At 47.3% G+C, this 20,164-nt stretch overlaps 4 protein-coding genes across 4 annotated transcripts; 1 reads left to right on the plus strand and 3 right to left on the minus strand.

The window, feature by feature from the left end:
- Positions 1-5,181: 5,181 nt before the first annotated feature.
- Positions 5,182-6,715, minus strand: DFJ58DRAFT_914404 (uncharacterized protein). The gene is made up of 6 exons (XM_041395383.1): positions 6,671-6,715; positions 6,454-6,617; positions 6,303-6,367; positions 5,803-6,155; positions 5,404-5,653; positions 5,182-5,343 (listed from the first exon to the last, which is right to left on the minus strand). The coding sequence occupies exons 1-5, from the start codon at positions 6,685-6,687 to the stop codon at positions 5,557-5,559; spliced, it is 696 nt and encodes a 231-aa protein (XP_041243306.1). The 5' UTR covers positions 6,688-6,715; the 3' UTR covers positions 5,182-5,343; positions 5,404-5,556.
- A 3,044-nt stretch (positions 6,716-9,759) lies between these two features.
- Positions 9,760-13,193, minus strand: DFJ58DRAFT_746130 (ABC transporter transmembrane region 2-domain-containing protein). Its single transcript, XM_041387440.1, has 11 exons — positions 12,654-13,193; positions 12,426-12,604; positions 12,266-12,380; positions 12,107-12,219; positions 11,966-12,050; positions 11,579-11,786; positions 11,378-11,480; positions 10,540-11,140; positions 10,359-10,410; positions 10,208-10,298; positions 9,760-10,148 (listed from the first exon to the last, which is right to left on the minus strand). Exons 1-11 carry the CDS (start codon positions 13,182-13,184, stop codon positions 9,818-9,820), a joined length of 2,409 nt encoding a protein of 802 aa, XP_041243307.1. The 5' UTR covers positions 13,185-13,193; the 3' UTR covers positions 9,760-9,817.
- A 976-nt stretch (positions 13,194-14,169) lies between these two features.
- On the plus strand, positions 14,170-15,753 carry DFJ58DRAFT_914406 (uncharacterized protein; the record flags this gene model as incomplete). Its single annotated transcript, XM_041395384.1, has 9 exons — positions 14,170-14,178; positions 14,242-14,327; positions 14,384-14,461; positions 14,517-14,707; positions 14,775-14,978; positions 15,210-15,241; positions 15,315-15,321; positions 15,380-15,598; positions 15,656-15,753. 8 exons carry the CDS (start codon positions 14,170-14,172, stop codon positions 15,472-15,474), a joined length of 702 nt encoding a protein of 233 aa, XP_041243308.1. The 3' UTR covers positions 15,475-15,598; positions 15,656-15,753.
- A 2,516-nt stretch (positions 15,754-18,269) lies between these two features.
- Positions 18,270-19,984, minus strand: DFJ58DRAFT_885484 (uncharacterized protein; the record flags this gene model as incomplete). Its single annotated transcript, XM_041394630.1, has 12 exons — positions 19,816-19,984; positions 19,726-19,758; positions 19,654-19,682; positions 19,588-19,602; positions 19,496-19,534; positions 19,406-19,434; positions 19,334-19,347; positions 19,026-19,085; positions 18,842-18,976; positions 18,551-18,782; positions 18,439-18,493; positions 18,270-18,383 (listed from the first exon to the last, which is right to left on the minus strand). The coding sequence occupies exons 1-12, from the start codon at positions 19,886-19,888 to the stop codon at positions 18,270-18,272; spliced, it is 828 nt and encodes a 275-aa protein (XP_041243309.1). The 5' UTR covers positions 19,889-19,984.
- Between the last annotated feature and the right edge of the window lie 180 nt (positions 19,985-20,164).

Consider the following 20,164-nt stretch of genomic DNA (forward strand, 5'->3'; position numbering starts at 1 on the left):
GTGCCTACCCAGTGCCCACGGCAGAACTCACGCAAAGGGAGGATGGCAGAACCTGGCAGAACTTCAGGGTATCCGAGAGTCGCGAAGGATCCACCGGAGATTTGATCAAGTTAGATCTGATAGCACAGTCTGAACGTCAATAGAATATGAAAACCGATGTTCCTAATGTAGGATGGTGCATGATAGAGGAATCAGGATGTCCCCTTGCACGAGTCACTGATCAATGATCATTTCGATTTCGACATTTGTCAAGACTGCACAGGATCTTGAAGCATCCTTCGCGCAGGCACCTCCACTCTTGACAGAGCCTCGTGATGCAGATGACTTTCTTGCTGGTCCAAAGAGTATCTCGCCCGACGACAGTTGCTCCTGAATTTGCAGCTCTCACAAAGTTAAAGAGGACCGAAGATGAGAGGATCAGGTCGAACAAGGAATAATTCCAGGCTATTCAGAATTCTAGATGAAGATAACCAAGGTGGTGAATTACAATGGTGAGGATGACGTGGGATGGGACGAGGTAACCGTTTGATGTCCGAGTCGTCGTTATAGTCTAGTACGTGGAGTTTTGCCGGTGATGACCGGCGGAACTGACCCCAAGTAGGTGGCACTAGTTCTGCTCCCTACGCCACTTTCATTACGTAGTCACAGACACTCAAACCAATCACCATAAAAATTATGGACGGCGTCATATCTGTACGCGCTCAAATACGCCCCATCCCGATACGACCTAGTCTCAGATGATCCCACTTTGTGGGCGTTCATCAGTTCTTCTTCTCTTATCAACCATTTTGTGGGTTCGTATAGAGAAATTTGGATGCCAATGGTGACATCTCAATATACTTGACTATCGTTTCGCAGCTGCAAGCTCTACTGTAGTGGTATACGACTGGGATGAGCGAGATAATACGTTCCAAGGGATCATTGATATGCACATGGCAGTATTCAAGTATCAACGTTCGGACAAGAGGTAACTTGATGTCATGACCTGCACATCTCACTAACTATGTAATAATGCTTTCACAGTTCGAACTGATCTTGGTGAGCAAAGTCCTACATTAGAACTAAACAGGATGATGCAATTGACTCGGGGTAGAGGCAACGTCAGTCCTTCATGACTGTTCTTTATATTTGCGTACGTTATTGCTACGAGCGCAGTTGGAATGTTGCGCTGACTTCAACATATGCTAGGTGCGCTACATTGGAATACTATTTGCTGCGTACGTTTACAAGGCTATCTACATAACACTGCAATGTGCTAATAAGTCATATCTCACAACCAGCATCAACATCCTGTGTATGTGTCTTCAAATGCGTTCGCTTCGTCTGACTGGCGGCATGCAGCGATTCTCCCTTTCTCGATTACCGATGTAGGTGCGTATTCTGCACCGATGCCTGCCATTCCCATTCCCGTTCAAGTACTAACTGCGCTCTGATATAGGAGTGAGTGATATTATCTACTTGCTTGTATCCTCCAGACAATGTCTTCAACAGCTGTAAGTTCATTTGAAGTATTTATTCCATCACCAGGTAACTGGTATCTCACTGGCAGGCGCTATCATATGGTACATAGGAACATGGACCCCTGTCATCGTCAATGCCATGCTGGGCGGTGAGCTATAACTCACTCACATGTGCCAATTGTGCATTCAAGCAAACAGGTTCATAATACATCGAAGGCATAAAGGTTATCAATGTAGAGTGTTTTCATATCGCACTGCGATATAATATTGTACATTACTGAGAAGTGTCTAGGTAGTAGAATCTTTGAAAGCTGGGCTCATGGAGCCTCAAGCATCGATTAGCCACTCTGTATCTACCGCTGGTCGACCAGCCTGGAAAGCACTGATAGACGTCATGGCTATTCCCCTGTCGGCCCTATTAGTAGCCACGAGCTTAGCGTGATATTCTCGAATGCTGAGGATCAGACGCGGTCCCAGCACAAACAGCTGCAATACCTCGGCGATTGACCAAAGGCCAGAGTAAACATCACTTCCCATGGATAATGAGTTCTGCAGAGAAATGGTGAGAGAGTGGTCAGCTGCAGATGCCAGTCGCAGGTTAGCACACCATAATATTTAGAGACACTGAGCCAAGTCTGAAGGAAGCCATAGCAGCAAAGCTATCACATGCGGAACTTCAGTGAAACAAGATAATAACATCCAAATAACCGAACTCACGCTAGAAAGTAAAACATGTGACTCTGTGTTAACATCTTGAAACGGTGCCCAATGGTCGATCCTGTCGGCGATTGTCGGAAGTGCTTGATAACAATCCAGGCTGTGAGAAACAAGGCGAGGATCTCCCATACAGCAGTGGATATAACACTCTCATAAGTCAGATTTGTCATGTCCATGTTCATGGAGTCAATGCATATATAGTGGTCAGAGAGGATGACCTCCTCTAGTAAATGTCCATGAGTCTCTTGTGCTCCAAGCTTTCATCAATGACTAAAACTTACGCGCCGAAACAGTCAGGTTTCCGATTACCACCATAACTCCGGAGGCGATCGTACAAGCCAGCAAGGCTACAACAAGAGAGATGAGTAACTTTCGAGATCCCAGACACATGGCATTTATCCGAGCAATCATGGTGACTTTGAATGATATTTCAGTCAAGTTAATATCAGTCAGGAAGTCATGGGTGAGCTCACCGCCTAGCATAGCATTTACGATGACAGGGGTCCATGTCCCTACGTACCAAATGATAGTGCCTGAAAACCCAGTTACTTGGTGGTGGAATAAATACTTCAAATGAACTTGCAGCTGTTGAAGTCATTTTATTGCGGACACAAGCTAGCATAGAACATCACTCACTCCTATATAAGAGCGTAGTTAATAGTTGAATGGGAATGGCAGGCGTCAGTGCAGAATACCCACTACATTGGTAATTGAGACAGGGAGAATCGCTGCATGCCCTTAGTCAGAAGGAGCGAATGCATTTGAGGACACATACACAAGATGTTGATGCTGATTGCGAGATATGACTTATTAGCACATTGCAATATTATGTAGATAGCCTTGCAAACGTACGCAGAAAAAAGTATACCAATGTAGCGCACCTAGCAGATGTTGAAGTCAGTACAACATGCCAACTGTGCTCGTAGCAATAACGTACACAAACATAAAGAACACTCATGAAGGACCAACGTTTCCTCTGCCCCAAGTCAACTCCGTCATCCTATTTGGTTCTTATATAAGGCTTTGCTCACTAAGATCAATTCGAACTGTTAAAGCATTCTTAGTGAGATGCGCAGCTCATGATATCGACTTACCTCTTGTCCGAATGTTAATGCTTAAATACTGTATACATATCAATGATCTCTCGGAACGTATTATATCACTCACCCCAATCGTATACCACCACTGTAGAGCTTGCAGCTGCGAAGCGATAGTCTCATATATTGAGCTGTCATCATTGGCATCCCAATTGCTCTCTACGAACCTACAAAACAATTGATAAAAGAAGAAGACCTGATGAGCGGGACAGCGGGAACATCTGGAACCATCGACATATTCCAGGATAAGGCGTATTTGAGATATACCCAGATATCATGATACTCCGTTCATCGCTTTTATAGTGATTAGTTCGCATCAAAAGTCGCGGAGTGAAATCACGTAGAAACGGGACGGTAGTGGAGAAGCCCTCATAGCGAGCAGAGTACATTTTTAGATCCGCTGAATTTTTGAATACCGATCAGGTTTATGCATGATCCTGACAGGACGACCTAGTTTATCATGACGGTCATAGCACATTATGGTCTACCATTACCTTAATGATAGGACCGTGACGGTCTCATCGCTGGGTTACAGCTCCTCATGCCAATCGGGCAGCTGTTTGTTGACTGCCACACGCGCGAAGGACACGAAGGAGCACAGTCGAGCTGCTGGATGAGCACGAAAGGCGGACAGCAGGGGAGAGCGCGGGAAGTCAGCGCTTCAGCTGCTGTCAGCCCTCACAGATGGTTCAAACTCCGTTTGATATCACCACCGTATCATAATGGCTGCAGCGCTGAATCCAGATCTCAACGCAAACAGGTCCCAGAAGTCTACCATATGATAGACAGGCCGTGGAGCTGCCATTTCCTGGATGTTCTCGGATCAGTTTGTTCGTTGCTAAGGTATACCAACTCGTACTCATGTGCTTTATAGCAAATTTTCAACGCAAATGGCACCAACGAAACACAACTCCAAACCGGAGTGCTCACCTGCCAGCGCCGTTTTTATGGGTAATTTTCAATGATACTTGAAGGGCCATTGACTCCCTTGTAATTGAAGGTGGATATGGCTGCCTGGGCGCCTATAAGTAAAGGTAGATATAGCACGTTGTGCCTGCATCATGGCAGAAACCACACGAAAGGAGGCTGGCAGAACCTGGCAGAACTCCATGCATGGTATCCGAGGCTCACGGAGATGTATTTTAGATATCCATCAGTAAATTACTGGGATCTGTACAGTAGACTGGTGACCAGCCCCTCTATGAGGCAAACAGTGGGGTCGACAAATCCAGAGTCTACGGACCGGTTGACATCAGTGTCAATGAGCATCGAGAGGTCCCCGTCATCCCAGGACCATCCTTGAGACATTTTCCCCTTGAGAACAGCGCTTAGGACCAGTACTATCTCAGAAGAAGCCGAAGTTTGAATTCAAATCATAAATAGGGCTGTCCGAGTGCAGGGGCCAGTGGAACGAGAGCTGATCGCTGCCGGAGTCGACGAGCAATGTTACCTGAACGACACGTTCGGTATGTAATCGAGAACTTAGCAAAGACTTATCTAATTCCCGAAAAGGCTTTTCCGTCATGTGATTACTCCAGAGCGCGCACAGTCCAAATTCAAACCCAGATTCACCAGTCTATCTGCACAGAGCTGTACATGGCGTGAGAGACAGACAGCTTGGTCCATTCTAGCCAGCTTACCACAGCAACACCTTTCCCTGTCAATCCTTGTACAGACACTCGATGGTAAACGGACTCGGAAGCCGGGGTATTTCAACGCGTAAGTTTTAATTATTCATGTTAAAGCTTTGATCACAAAAGACTCATGGACATTTACCAGAGGTCGTCCTTTCCGGCTACCATATCTGCATTATCGAATTTGACACATACATGATAGATTTGAATGTAGTACGAGAGTCTGATATCCACTGCTGTATGGGAGATCCTCACCTTGTTTCTTGCGGTCTGGATTGCCATAAAGCACTTCTAGGTGTCGCCGGTCCGCTCTCGTCGCACCCCTTCGTCAACGCCTCCTAAGCCCGAAGCGTAGCAATCCGGCTAAACGTCCAACTCTCCGTCCCATCGTCCGACAGAGTCAATATATGCGTGTGATTTCTTGTCAGAGACTGTCTGCGTGCGTCAACATCATCAGAATTCAGCATCGACAAAAAGAACCACACAGAAACGAACCGCAAGGAGATGACGATCAATCCTATCCCCAATGATTCTGCGTGCTCGTATGAGCTTTGAGTTTAGAGGTGATAGCGGGGGGGTGAGAAGGTGTAGGTGAAGGTGAGTCGGAAGAGGTAAAGGGATCCCTTGGAATACATATATCCGCGTTCTTCAGCACGGATGTGTCCTCGTCCTTTGCGGGAGCAGGGGGGAGTGGGGGGGGGGGGGGGGGGGGAGGTTGTGCAGGGTTGAAAGGAGGGTGTAGAGTCTTTTGGTAGATTTGTCGAGTTGTAGTTCAGTAGTCGAGCGAGTCGTCATTCAGTCATCGAATGCAGAATATCAGAATAAGAAAGCACGAGCAATGCAGAACACCAGAATGAGACCCATCGCTGCACACAGAAAACCCAAAACACTCACCGCCCAGTCAATCCAGCAACCTCCTGCAGATCTTTATACGCGTACATGAGTCGCTTTTCCTTGCCCTCTTCATCCATAACTCCCGCACCACGAGAGCGCTTCCTCATGATAAGCAGCGGAATAGCTATCAGCCCAGCAGCGGACCGGAGGGTTATGACGAAATCTTCCGTCCGTTCGTATGCGACGCAGATTTGTGAAGGGTATTGGTTGAGGTTTTGAAAGATAGAACTGGGATGTATGGATAAGGGGATTGGTTGGAAGAAAGCACGATAGGTGAGGATATGAGGTGCAGGAGCGTTTGATGAGAGCAGAACGTGACGGAATGATGGAGGTGTGCGAAGGTAGGAGGCAAACTCGAACATACCTTGTATACCGAATTTGCATGTTTGATCAATCGCAAGTATGCTCTTGTGAGGATATCTCGTTCGCGATCGCCCCCGTCGTAGAACGTGTATTAGTGTCAGATGATGGTCATGGAAGACAGAAGGGAGGGCACTCACTTCGCTCTCTCTCCCGACGCGCCCAACACTAGCCCTATATTCGTCTTCCAGACGGGCTTCTACAGCTGCGAGAAGGTCAAAAGCAGGTGTTACGGCGCGGTGTGTCTGGGTAAATGTTAGTGTTGTTCCTAGGATATTGTGGTCGACAGACCTTGGCAGTAATATAAGACGAGGAATGTAGAGTGAGCGGTGAGCAGAAGTGCTTCACGGGTGTAAAGCGAAGGGAGGACTATGCGCAGGAGCCAACGAAGAAGACCAAGTCCTGGACTTGCATTCACGGGCGAAAAGTGAACAGCGTCAAATTTGGCCAGCTCGCTTTGACTGTGCGTTGGTACATTTGACGTGCTCAAGCTTGACTTGTCGCATACCTCATGCATATGGGCATTATGAGGGTGTAATGCTGAGACGCGCTATCATGTATTACTGATGGAGTTATTCTGAGCGTTGGATTAAGCGGTGATAGCAATACGTGTTGGTGATGCAGTGCCTGCTTCCCACTGGAGCAGCGACGTCTACGGGCGTCTACGTTCCCAAGTGACAAGCGGAGTGTGAAAACAACGTTTGATTACGTAAAATTACATGATGCAGCACAGGACGTACTTATGTTTAAATCCTAGCAGCACCATCTGGGCATCATTTTCATGTTCTCTTGAATTCAAACTGTGTTATCAGATATCTAAATTACATCTGGATACCATGGAGGTTCTGCCACCGTAATTTTTGCCAAGGACCAGGCACAACATGCTGTATCTACTTGTACTTCTAGAGGCGCCCAGGCAACCCACATCCCTCTAATTACAAGGGCTACGTGGGAGTCACGAGTACGAAACACTGCTGGTACGTTTTCGCTACTATTTGGCACTGCCTGAATGCCAGTGGTGGACCGTGGCAGCTACTAGTAGTGGCGTGGTAACAGGGCACCTGATTTCATTGAATTCATCCAACAACATTTGCTGTGATTCTCATTCGAGAATTAGGCACCGGCTAAACTAATTACTATATTTAAAAGCAATCATGATGGGCGGCGGTATATCATATATCTGCACACAGCTGCACATACTCAAATCACACGCCCCATCCCAATATGACCATAATCTCAGACGATCCCGCTTGGTGGCCGACCATCAGTTTCTGTCGTCTTTACAACTATTTTCTAGGTTCGTAGAGAGCAATTTGGATACCAATGGTTTGTCATCTCAATATTTTTGACTATCGCTTCGCAGCTGCATGCTCTACTGTGGTGATATACGACTGGGGTGAGCGAGATAATATCCTCCGAGGGATTATTGATTTTTATACATTATTCAAGCACTATCATTCGGACAAGAGGTGAGTTGATGTCATGACCTGTACATTTCACTAAGAATGCTTTAACAGTTCGAACTCATCTTGGTGAGCAAACTCCTGTATCAGAACCAAATAGAACTATGTAGTCAACTCGGGGCAGAGCCAACGTTGGTCCTTCATGACTGTTCCTTATATTTGTGTGCGTTATTGCTACCAGCGCATTTGGCATGTTATGCTGACTTCAACATATGCTAGGTGCGCTACTTTGGAATACTATATTCTGTGTACGTTTGCAAGGCTATCTACATAACTGCAATGTGCCAATAAACTATCTCTCGCAACCAGCATTAACATCTTGCGTATGTATCTTCACATGCATTCGCTTTTTTCTGACTGGCGGCATGCAGTGTTTTTCCCTGATATCTGGATTTCCGATTCCGTGCGTATCCTGCACCGATGCCTGCCATTCCCCTAACTACGCTCCTACATAGGGGTAAGTGATGTCCTCGGTCACGTTGTGTCTTCAAGGTGACGATTTCGACAGCTGTGAGTTCATTTGAAGTATTTATTTGATCACCAAATAACTGGGGTTTCAGGTACTATCATTTGGTACATACAGGCGTGGAACCCTGTCATTGTCAATGCTATGCTGGGTGGTGAGCTCACCCGCGGTTTTCTTACTGATATTGACTTGACTGGAATATCATTCAAGTTATCATGATTGCTCGGATAAATGCCATGTATCAGGGATCCAAAAAGTTATTCATCTTTCTTGTTGTAGCCTTGCTGGCTTCCACGATCGCCTCCGTAGTTATTATGGTTATTGCAAACCTGGGTGTTTCAGCGCGTAAGTTTTAATTATTGATAAAACTCTGGAGCACAAGAGACTCATGGACATTTACCAGAGGAAGCCGTCCTTTCCGGTTACCATACCTGCATTGCCAATATTGACACGTACATGATGTATCTGATTTTCGACAGTGTGATATCTACCACTGTATGGGAGATTCTCGCCTTGTTTCTTACGGTCTGGAGCACTATAAAGCACTTCCGTGAACTACAAAAATCGCCGACAAGTTCGACCATTGGGGACTGTTTCACAATATTGATAGAGAGTCACACGTTTTACTTTCTAGCGTGAGTTTGGTGATTTGGATATTACTATCTTGTTTCACTGAAGTTCTGTATTTACTAGCTTTGCTGCTATGACTAGCTTCACGCTTGGCTCACTATCTCCAAATATCACGGTGCGCCGACCTGTGACTAGCATCTGCAGCTGACCACTCTCTCATCATTTCTCTGCAGTACTCATCACACATGAGACGCGTTAATTACTTTGGCGTTTGGACAATTGCCCAGATGTTGCAGATGTTTGTGCTGGGACCGCGTCTGATCCTCAGCGTTCGAAAATCTTACGCCAAGGTCGTGGCCAGGGCCGACGGGGGAACAGGCATGACGTCCATTGCTTTCCATGCTGGTGGAGATGCGTTGACCTGCGGAGATGAGTCGACTTACGGAAAGGTGTAGCACACAAAACGATCCCCACGTGGGTACTGCGCGGGGAACATCCTTTTTTTTCGTTGTGATATTTAGCCTCGTCACGCTGTGTATTTCGTGTTCCGATGTACGATATAATTTTCTTGAGCATGGGTATTCATTTGTTTCGTTGTGATAAGCTTCATCCCGCCATGTAGTTGGTGTTTCGAATTGTGATTTGGAGGATCGTACTTACTTTCTGCTAATTGGGTCACGGAGTCCCCTCTAGATACAAAGTGGGCCAGTGGCTAATGCGGGAAGCTCCATGAGCCCTTCAATGATTCTGCTATTTGGAGACTCAATATTATATCGCATTGCAATATGAAAACACTCTACGTTGATAACCTTTGTGCCTTCCGTGCACTATGCACCAGTTTGCTTGAGTGCATAATTAACAATAACCACACGTGAGCGAGTCATATACTTAATTAATCGGTATCGAGGCCCCAGTAGAAACAGATAGGCTAACTCGTCCGATAACAACTACCGCAGTCTTAACGTACGACAGATAAGCTTAGCGGCACCACACCTTGCTACCAGATCACCAGACCCTGTGTCTACACCCAGTCCACATATATGCCAGCCTATAATAACTATGTCACATCAGAAGGCCATCGCCCCACCCGCCCCATATACAATATCTTGCGCCCCTCCCTCACAAAAAACACTCAACCTAAGAAGGAACCAACACATCACTTCGCCTTCAACTCCTCCCCAAGCTCCCTCACCCTCTTCTCCCACACATGCGACTCCTCAATCCGTGCTTCTAGCACACGTATCTCTTCGTGGACGCGCGCGAGGTATTTGGCTCCCGTGTCTTCTGTGCGTGCTGCCGCTGGTTCACGTTCGCCACCCCCCGCGGTTGATTCGCTTTCACTAGGCGGTGTCGCCAGCCCACTCTCACTACGCCCCTCCGTCGACCCCTCCTCAGTCCGAGGCGTAGCAATCCGGCTAAACGTCCAACTCCCTGTTCCATCACCCGTAAGAGTCAATATGTGTGTGTGGTACTTTGTCAGGGACGGTCTGCGTGCGTCAACATCATCAAGATTCAGCATCGACAGAAAGAAAAACACAGGACGCACCGCAAGGAGACAGTGATTAATGTTATACCTAATGATTTTGCGTGCTCGTACATCTGGCCTTCGACGTCAGAGCTCACGGCAGATGTGCATTCTGTTGCGTTTTGGATTAGATCAGATACCAGGGATAGACGGATGAAGGCAAGAGACTGACCATCTAGAATCGCGAATTTGGGACGATGGTAGAAAAGGCGAGCCATTGCCAGCTGTTAACAAGGATATCAATACCAGTCTGTCACGTTCCAATAATCCCTCAAACAAAACAAGATCCAATACCAAAAAAGAACGAGAGAAAGAAAAGCCAAACATCAAAAGAAAGAAAGAAAGAAACACACCCTCTGCTTCTCCCCCCCACTCAACACATCCCTCCACTCCTTAATCGCATCCCACCCACCCTCTCTATTCACCAAATACCCAAGATGAGCAGCATCCAGTAAGCTTTCGAGCTCTGACAGCGCTGCGAAGGATGCTGTGAACTCGGAGACGGAATGTGGGTATATGACTTGGGATAGGAGGGACCCTGAGGGGTGATAGGGACGTTGTGGGATGACGAATACGCCTGGGCGGCCGTCTGGGTCGTCTATGGGACGCGTAAGTGCGCCATCAGTGTCCATCGAGCCCCTGAGCATCGAACGACTCCCAGGCGCCCACAGTCCCGCCAAAACACGCGCAACAGCCGTCTTCCCAACGCCATTTGATCCCGTGATCATGAGGTGCATACCTGGTCGGAGCGTGAGGGTGAGTGCGCGGACGAGAGTGGTGGTATCTGGCCCTGAGAGGGTTTCTGAGGAGGCGGGATCCGAGGATGGGGGTGGGAGTGGGATTGGTTCAGCGTGAGCTTTGAGTTTGGAGGTGGTAGCGGGGGGAACGAGAAGGTATGGGTGAGGGTGAGTCGGGAGAGGCAAAGGGATCCCCCGGAATGCATATATCCACGTTCTTCAGCTCGAATGTATCCCCGTCCCCTGGGAGTGCAGGGGGGAGTGGGGGGGAGGTTGTGTAGAGTCGAAAGGAGGGTGTAGAGTCTTTTGGTGGATTCGTCGAGTTGTCATTTAGTAGTCGCATGAGTCGTAATTCAGTCATCCAGTAAAGAATATCAGAATAAGAAAGCACGAGCAATGCAGAACACCAGAATGAGACCCATCAATATACGCAGAAAACACACCAAGCACTCACCGCCCAGTCAATCCAGCAACCTCCTGTAGATCTTTATATGCATACATCAATCTCCCACCTGCGTCTGCGAGGGAGAGGAGGAGACGGCGGTTGGAGATGTAGGCTATGTGAATTTGTCAGTTGTGTTTGCTCGTTGGGAGATATAAAACGAAAAGGGGACGAGGATCAAATCCATGGCACACCAAGCACTAAAACACTCACTTTCTGTCCTGGCAGCAACGATGTCATCCGTGTCGCTCTTCCGCTTTCGTCCCCGCTTTCCCTTACCCTCACTCTCTCCATCCACGACACCCACATCACGAGAGCGCTTCCTCGTGATAAGCAGCGGCACAGCTATCAACCCGTACCCAGCTGCAGACCAGAGGTATTTGATGACGAAATCTTCTGTCCATTCGTATGCGATACGGATCTGTGAAGGGTATTAATTGAGGTTTTGGGAGATGGAAGGGGTGGGTTTAGGATGAGGAGAGATGTATGAAGAAGGGAATTGGATGGAAGAAAGCACGATGGGTGAGGATAGGAAATGGAGTATATCATATGAGCAAAGCGGTGAAGATGTGCGAAGGTAGGACGTAAACTCGAACATACTTTGTATATTGAATTCACATGTTTGATCAATCGCAAATACGCTCTTGTGAGGATATCTCGTTCGCGTGCGCCTCCGTCGTAGAACCTGTGTTGTCGTTAGATGAAACGACAAGCATGGAAGACAGAACGAAGAGCACTCACGCGACTTCTTCGCTCTCTCTCCCGATGCGTCCTACACCAGCTCTGTATTCACCTTCCAGACGGGCTTCTACAGCTGCAAGACGACCAAAAGCAGGTGTCACAGCGCGGAGGATCTGGGTGGATGTTAGCGTTGTCCCTAGGATATTGTAGTCGACAGACCTTAGCAGTAATGTAATAATTGATGAAAAGAAGTATGGTGCCTCTGAAGCCGAGAGACCTTGCGAGTTGGGAGGTGAAGAGAAGGAGGTCCAGGGAGGGTTTCATGAGATTGCCACTAGGAAGAGTTAATTCTGTTTATGCGGAGGGAGGAAGGACATACTATATACCAGAGACGCTCTCTGCCCAAGCGTCAACGTCTGCTGTGATGTATTGGTCGATGCCATGGAGGGGAACGCGGTAGTAGCGGAGATGGGGGGCGGGGGAGAGGTAGAGGTCGTGGATGTATCGAGTCAGGCGGGTTCTGAACCTGAGGGAGAGTGTAGATTGAAGGTGACGGATCTGAAGAGAGCATAAACGGGGATAAAAGAGAGTCGGGGAGGATACGTACCATGGAATTTGTGTATATGCTTGGTATAGCGAGTGCAAACCATAGAGCGAGGCCAGTCAAGAATCCCTTGCCATCGGCACTAACCAAGTCCCTTACTATGCGACCGTCTAGGCGTGCGACAGCTATGCTCAGCACTGTACGAAGAACGAGGAAAGTAGAGTGAGCAGTGAGCAGGAGCGCTTCACGAGTGTAAAGCGAAGGAAGGACTATGCGCAGGAGCGAACGGAGTTGATGCACAAATGGAAGACCAAGCCCTGGACTCGCATTCACAAGCGGAAAGTGAACAGCATCAATGGCAAGTTCGCGTTGACTGTGCGTTGGTAGACCGAGAGCATTCGATGTGCTCGAGCTTGACTTGTCTGTGAAGGGTTTTAAACAGTCTAGACCGAAGAATGAGAACTGTTGCGAGCAGAACAAGTAATGGTCGGCGCGATGACTGGTGTCGAAATAGTTCGTTGAGGTTGAGCGGTTTCGAGAATATAGCCATGCTCGCTGTGCGTTACAGCGAGCAGCGCAGGGGAACTTCATCATGAACCGCGCATCAAACAAGCATGTGATTACCCGATCGGTTAGCAGTGTGACTTGTTCATTGAATGTTTGCACTTTTGTCTGAGCCGCTAGTGTCCCTCAAATTCCACTATCTCTGCAAGTTAGTGCACAACTTAGGCTGGTTCGTGTAAAATGTGTAACTTCAAGCTTCGAGGGGCATACTTGGAGTCGGAACTTGCTAGTAAGTTATGTTGCATGAAATGAATGATTCACCCGTACTTCAACTACTTACATTCATACAATGATATCAACCACAGACTCGACAAGTCCCCTCTTTGCAAAGTCAACACGGTGCTGTCTAGCATTAGTAGTAATAGACACAAATGCACTAAACTGCACGGACTCTATAAGTCGCGCGTCCGATCTCATATCTTCGACCATCTCACCGTTGAAATTGGCAATTCTCACCTGGTCATGCCTGCAAGGACGGAACCCTTAGAGCACTACGCTTGGACATGCAAAGCACCTAGCAACGTAAGGGATTGGCCGAGTGAATACCTGATGCAGAGCCCAGGCCGGTCATGATGACTGGACAAAGACCTCCAAAACCCTGTCGAATCTTGGTGTCAAGTAATTCAACACCCATGTCAGTCTTTACTCGACTCTCCAAATCGAGTTGACCTCCATCGATGTGACTTATCTCTAGCAAATACCTCGATACTGGTGTTCACCCGATGCTGTAACAGATAATGGATTCGCCTCTAAACGGATGTGGTTGATTCAACGACAATGGACTCACGCGCGCGTTACATGGTCCACATCCACTAGTAACCTCCGCAAAGCGTCCCTATAAGAATTCCACAAGCGTCTGTCCACCACAAACCACAATGGCATGTCCACCGCTGGGAATCGTTTATATACCTCCCTAAATACCTACCCAGCACCATCATCACCCCAAGTTGAATCACGCATTCACCTCACACATAATAAAGCAGCATTCCCCACTCATATTCGTCTATAACCAATCATGTCTAGTGTAAGCCTAATCACGCGCATATCTCATGCGCTAACTTGAAGACTGACTCTTGGAAATATTTAGCTCCGAACCTGCTCTGAACCTGGCTGCAACGAAACATTTACCAAGTTCGTCGACTTCAAGAGACACGAGGCCGCACATTCAGTAAAGTACGTATTTCTCCTGTATGGTATACAGCTGACCTCACCTACATTCGGTCGCGCAGGGGGTACATCTGCACCTGGCCCGGGTGTGACTTTGCGACAATGATTGCATCTAGCTATGAAATCCATTATGCTAAACAGTACGTGCCAGTTCATCACCGTCGTTGACTCTCCTGAGCAACAATTTTATTTTAGTACGGGCGAGAAACGCTACGTCTGTCCCAACGATGGTTGTGACTACAAGACTCACGACCCTGCTCTCTTCACGCGCCACCGCCAGAAAAAACATGGGTACGTCCCTCAGGCGCGCGGTCGTGGTGCCCCCTCCGCAAAAGGGTCCAGCGGGACCAAGTCATCGTCCCAGCCCCCGGCACAGCCTCCCCCTGGTACATTCCACCAATACCAACTCGAACCCATGCAACAACAACCCATACTACCCCCGACCCATCCAAGCGCAGCCCGTGCAGCCACAACCCATACCACCCCGACACACGCCATTCTACCCCACCCCATACAAACCCCAACCCACTCAATACCAGCCTCCCCCACCTGTCTACAACCCGTCGTTGGGAGTCTTCTACGACTCAGGAGATACCGCGGACGACTATACCATGTATACCAGTCCCGCCAGGGCTCCCAATGGGTGGACTGAGGGATGTATGTGTCCTGAATTGATGCAGAGACGCCCTTCGGAGATGCTGGGCCCTAAATATGGGGGTTATTAGTGTTGCATGATCTCGAGGCTCGAGAATTGTTTGTGTTTTTTTTCTTGCTTGATGATGTTTTTTTCGTTCGTTTGTGTGTGGACTCTGGGCACCCTTGCATTCATTTGTACATCTCATTTATCACTTATTTATGTAAAAGCACTTTGTGATGTTTTGTCTATAGATACACTCTTTTATCCATGTAACAAGAATAAGGTAGATACGTATAGATATATACAGATCGAAAAAAATGCAAGGCAATGAATGTTTTCTGCACAATGTAAGATAGGCCTTACGTAAGTCATGTTTGGTGTATACCTAGCCTGTATGTTTGAAATTTTCACCACTGCACAGTGCATGCAGCACACCGCGCCATTTTCACCTGGCCAGAAGCAAACCTTGGCACGTCAAGTCTGCGACTCTGCGCTTCTTCTGCGGTCGACCTCTAGTCACTCGTTTCGATTCCTATCAACTTTTTATCGCTCCATGCCCATAGTACCTAGGGTGCAAGAAGGAGTTACTAGTCCCCAGTGTTGTTATTAACCCGGGTTATAACTGAATAGGTTATAACTGGTGCGTCTTGATTTGAATTAACCGCGAAATAACTGGGGTTAATGGGGTTAAAAACAGTTAATTACTTCAAAGTGCTAGCTACTCTGAGTCGTCAATAACGATTGAACTCGATGGACTATTTCCCATGCCTGATGACTCCCCTGGGACATTCCTACTAGTACTTTTTTCATCCTCGGGCAGGCGTGACATTAGCTCGTAGAATAAAGCCTCACTCTCTATGTTTTTCACACCCTGGAACCAAAAATCATCCCATCCAACCTCAACAGACCAATTGAACATGTCGCAGATGCGAAACATTAGGGGAGCTCACACCTGGGAGCTTATGGTTTATGCTTATCCGTGCTTATGCTTACAACCCCCCAGTTTGCGCAGACGCAGATTATATAATACACAGTACCAAGTTGTGACTGCTTGTCATCAATTAACAACTTGCAAGCAAAGATGGCACAAATTTCTCTCCATGAGCACTGAGCAGTATCTACATGCATATATGTTGACAATGGTTCTCCGTAACCTGGCAAATCCAGAATTATCCCCCGAAGAGGCTGCGGTGCTCCTGGTCGAAGAACTACTAGCATTTCAACAGATGTAACTAATTAAACTAAATCTAAACATCTGTGAACTAGCATTAAAATTAACCATAAAAGCATAAAGCAAGTGTAAAGCAAGTGATAAAAGCAAGTGGTAAAAGGAGTCACATGGTGAACGAGTGTATTGAAGAGCGTTGAAAAATTAGAAGGGTATACAGCCAGGGGACTTAGGAATCATCTTCGTCAAATTCATCCCAGTCAGGAGACGATGCGCTGCTTTACCTTGTCCAGAATATCCTGAGACAGCGCTGAGGAGATCCAAAAGTGAATATTACTTACTTCCTTCTTGTCCCGCTTCCCCAGTAAAACAAGCCTGTTCTTGTCTTTCTCGACCTCTGACAGCAAGTTCCATGTCATATCCACGGACCAGTGGACATTGGGAATAGGAGGGGGGGTGGAAGGTCCTTCTTTCTCATGACGCTAATGAGACTCGGATGATCAATAATCCACTGGCAGAGCGCTCGACATTGGCGTTCACGGCGCTCACCGAATATACTGGACGCGACAGCGCATGTAATGTATTTTGGTTTGTTTATACCCATGTACAAATCAGATAGTATTGGGGGGTGTAAGCATAAGCATGGATAAGCATAAACCGTAAGCTCCCAGGTGTGAGCTCCCCTAATCTCTTCTGACTGAAGAAGCAACGAATTTGTCGCTGCCTGCTACTTTCCGAATCCGAAATGCCTGAGATGTCATCCTCAACCTCAACTACTTGTCCTAACCCCGATATGTATTCCTTTTGCCATGATTTCGACCTTTCCGGCAATATATAAGGGACATTGAAAGTTCTGACAGCCTGCAGTATTCCGTGTGCAACAGCCTGTTGATCAGCATTTGCGAGATCTTTAGCCTGCACATTGACACAATATTTACAGCGTGCTTGCCAGTGCACTTTGTCAACCTTCGCAGTCCCCTGATGAAAATGATCCCACATCCAGGACTTCTCCCTACCCATCAGAGCGGCTTGGAGAGGTAATACAGTCCCAGGACGCTGGCACAGAGAGAATCGGAGAGATTGATGATAACGATTAAAAGTTTGGTGACCCCCAATTAACCCAATTAACTCCTAGTACACTAACCCTACTAACCCTCCCAAAATCACAGATCCATTTAACTAACCTCTTAACCGGTTATAACCGGGTTAAGTTATAACTGATTTAACGGGTTAGTAACAACACTGCTAGTCCCTGAGTTCTCGTTGCGTTTCGGGTCATCCTTACTAAGTTACGAGACTCCGATCGGCCTCCCTGAGGTGCGTTGCTCATAATTTTCCATCCCATCCGCTCATCGCCTCACTCGCAATCTCAGCCTACCCAACACTTCATCGCCTCCTAGTGCCTATATCAATCCCTCCTCTGCAATCCCGACAAGCCCTAATACCTGCAGTTCGGCGTGTTCCCGTATATACCAACACCATCATCGCTTGCTCCTCTATACAAACTCCAAAGTACTCCAATACTCAGCAGGACCTGCTCCGTAAGCACAATCGTTTGGATAAATCCGAGTTCAGTCGGACCGTCTGGGCCCCGCACGTTTCTCGCTATTTACCCTCGTCATCCCAATTCGAATGTAGTCGATGGTACTGCAGCACCGGATCCGCTTGGGCTCAATGATTGATAAACGAGCCACAGTCCTGCTAGAGGTACTCAGTGCGTAACCCTGGAGCAGCTAGGATGAACGGGAGTGCTGTGCTGAAAGGGTGCACATGAGTTCAGTGGTCAAATAGGGCCGCCTACTTGCGATAGCATCAGCGAGCAGACTTCCACCAGCCGCTACAATCTCGACAGCACTACTGAGATCCAGTACATGAACCTTAGTGTCGGGGAGAGATCTCTACTCATAGTTCACCAAAAGCTCTTGTATGACCTATATCCACTTCGCAACTTACATAAATAAGTACCACGACAAAACCTGGAATAAATAAAAAATGTATTCTCCCGCTCCCTGCATACTACCCACTCATCGCGAATCATATCGAGCATCTCCCGCGCTACACACTACTACTAGTTGATACATGGGCGCGCCCCTGAAAAGAGATTGAAGTCATAGCGGTTGCTGTATCAGAGTTGGCCACAAGCTTAGCGTGATATTCCCGAACACCGAGGATGAGACGTGGTCCCAGCACAAACAGCTGTACGAACTGGAATATCTGACTGAGACCGAGAAAAATCTGAGTGTCCAGGGAATGTGTCCTATAGAAATGATGGATCATGGTCGCGTGTAGAGGTCAGTGACAGATCAACATACCGCTGAGAGTGTTGGAGAGAATAAACCGATCTGGAAACAAGGGATAGCAAAAAAACTAGCATGTGCAAAACTTCAGCAGAAAAAGAGAACCACATTCAGGTTATGAGCTCACCTTGCAAAGTAACTCACATGAGTTTTCATTAACACTGTGAAACAGTCCCCAATGATGCCACTTGTTGAGTGTTGTCGTAGTTCACGGAAGTGCTGTACAGCAATCCAGACCGCGAGACACAGTACAAGGACCTCCCACACAGTGCCAAGTATCCAAGTCATGGAATCCAGAAGTAAGGAATCTCCTGCGTAGCCAATGATGCACTGATAGGTGCCAGAGAGAACGAATTCCTCTGGTATTTGTCAATGAGCTTGATGCACTTAATTATCTCATCAAATAATTAGAGCTTACCCCCTGCAACCTGCATCGACATTATTACAACCACCACTGCGCTGGCGATTCTGACGGCCAGAAAGATGACAATGAGAAATATCAACACCTTTCTGGATCGCTGATACATGGCATATAACCGAGCGATCATGATGACTTGCATGATGTTTCAGTCAAGTCAATATCACCGAAGTGTATAACTCACCGCCCAGCAGTACATCTACAGCGTCACCCATCCAATCAAGTGCGTTGTAAATGATAAGGCCTGACAAATCCAGCAAACATTAGTTATCAGCTTCGGAAGATCACAGGCTCAGAACAAACTCACAACTGTGGAAGTCGTTATGTTGAATCAACGACTTGTTCGAAAGTCTCACTCACTCCTGCATGGTAGTTCAGTTGTTTGGACGGAAATGGAAGGCATCAGTGTGGAATTCTCACTGCATCTGTCATCGAAATTGTTGGAACATTGGATGTATGCCGCCCGTCCAGAATCTATGCGAGGATACATACCCAGTATGTCTATCCTGATTGTAAGAGATGGGTAATGAGTACAACACCAATGGCCTCAACATCCGGACGTACACAGCATATCCTATTCCAGCATAGCGCACCTTGGGTAGTCAACGAAAATTGGACTTGCTAAGCATAAATATTGAAACACGAGGTACATACAATGCGATAGAGAAAGGTCATTAGGGACCGGCGTTGCCTCTGCCGTAAATTAGTTGTTTCACATCGTTCTTTTGATGTGGGAGTCTGCTCACCCAGATCAGTTCAACCTATAACACAATTCTAAGCGAGGTAGCTGCCCCAGTAATGGATCGACCTACCTCTTGTCCGAACGTAAGTCCTAGAAATACTGTAATGATGTCAGCGGTCTTTTCATATTTGGTTTTGCTCACCCGAATCGTACATTACCCCGACAGAGGTGGCAACTGCGAAATGGCAGTGAACGTCAGTCATTGTCATCATGCTGCTGACTCTCCACAAACCTATGGAATAGCTGCCAATAATATTCGCATTGACGATTGGCCACCAACTGGGATCATTCGAGACTAGAGTCATATTATTAGAGGATGGGAGTGAGCGAGCGGGGGAACTTGGTAGACGTATAACGATCGCATTCGCACTTGATATACCACAATCCAGCGTTTACATCGCCAAACTGGGATTTGAGGGATGATACCTGATTGATCGAAGTAAGTGTTTCAGCCTGAATTCCAGTAGAAAGACAATGTGCATCCAGGGATACCGATGGTATCAAGGTAACGGCATTCTTGCTATAGTCGAGTGAGGGGTTCCGCCTCGGTTCATCAACGACACAAGTGATCCAACGCAGGC

This window comes from Suillus subalutaceus (genome assembly GCF_016647625.1).
Source record: "Suillus subalutaceus strain FC151 chromosome Unknown DFJ58scaffold_61, whole genome shotgun sequence".
Lineage (NCBI taxonomy): Eukaryota > Fungi > Basidiomycota > Agaricomycetes > Boletales > Suillaceae > Suillus > Suillus subalutaceus.

Bases quoted from the DNA above. Each gene is read 5' to 3' on its own strand.
- DFJ58DRAFT_914404 (XM_041395383.1), bottom strand. The intron at 6,368-6,453 runs GTCTGTCGACCA...ACCTTCTCGCAG, and splicing joins CGTCTTATATTACTGCCAAG to CTGTAGAAGCCCGTCTGGAA. The intron at 5,654-5,802 runs GTGAGTGTTTTG...ATCTACCAAAAG, and splicing joins GTTGCTGGATTGACTGGGCG to ACTCTACACCCTCCTTTCAA.
- DFJ58DRAFT_746130 (XM_041387440.1), bottom strand. From the start codon at position 13,184: ATGATGAAGTTCCCCTGCGCTGCTCGCTGTAACGCACAGCGAGCATGG. The intron at 12,605-12,653 runs GTACGTATCCTC...TGCTCTCTTCAG, and splicing joins GCATATACACAAATTCCATG to ATCCGTCACCTTCAATCTAC. The intron at 11,481-11,578 runs GTGAGTGTTTTA...AAATTCACATAG, and splicing joins CGTTGCTGCCAGGACAGAAA to CCTACATCTCCAACCGCCGT.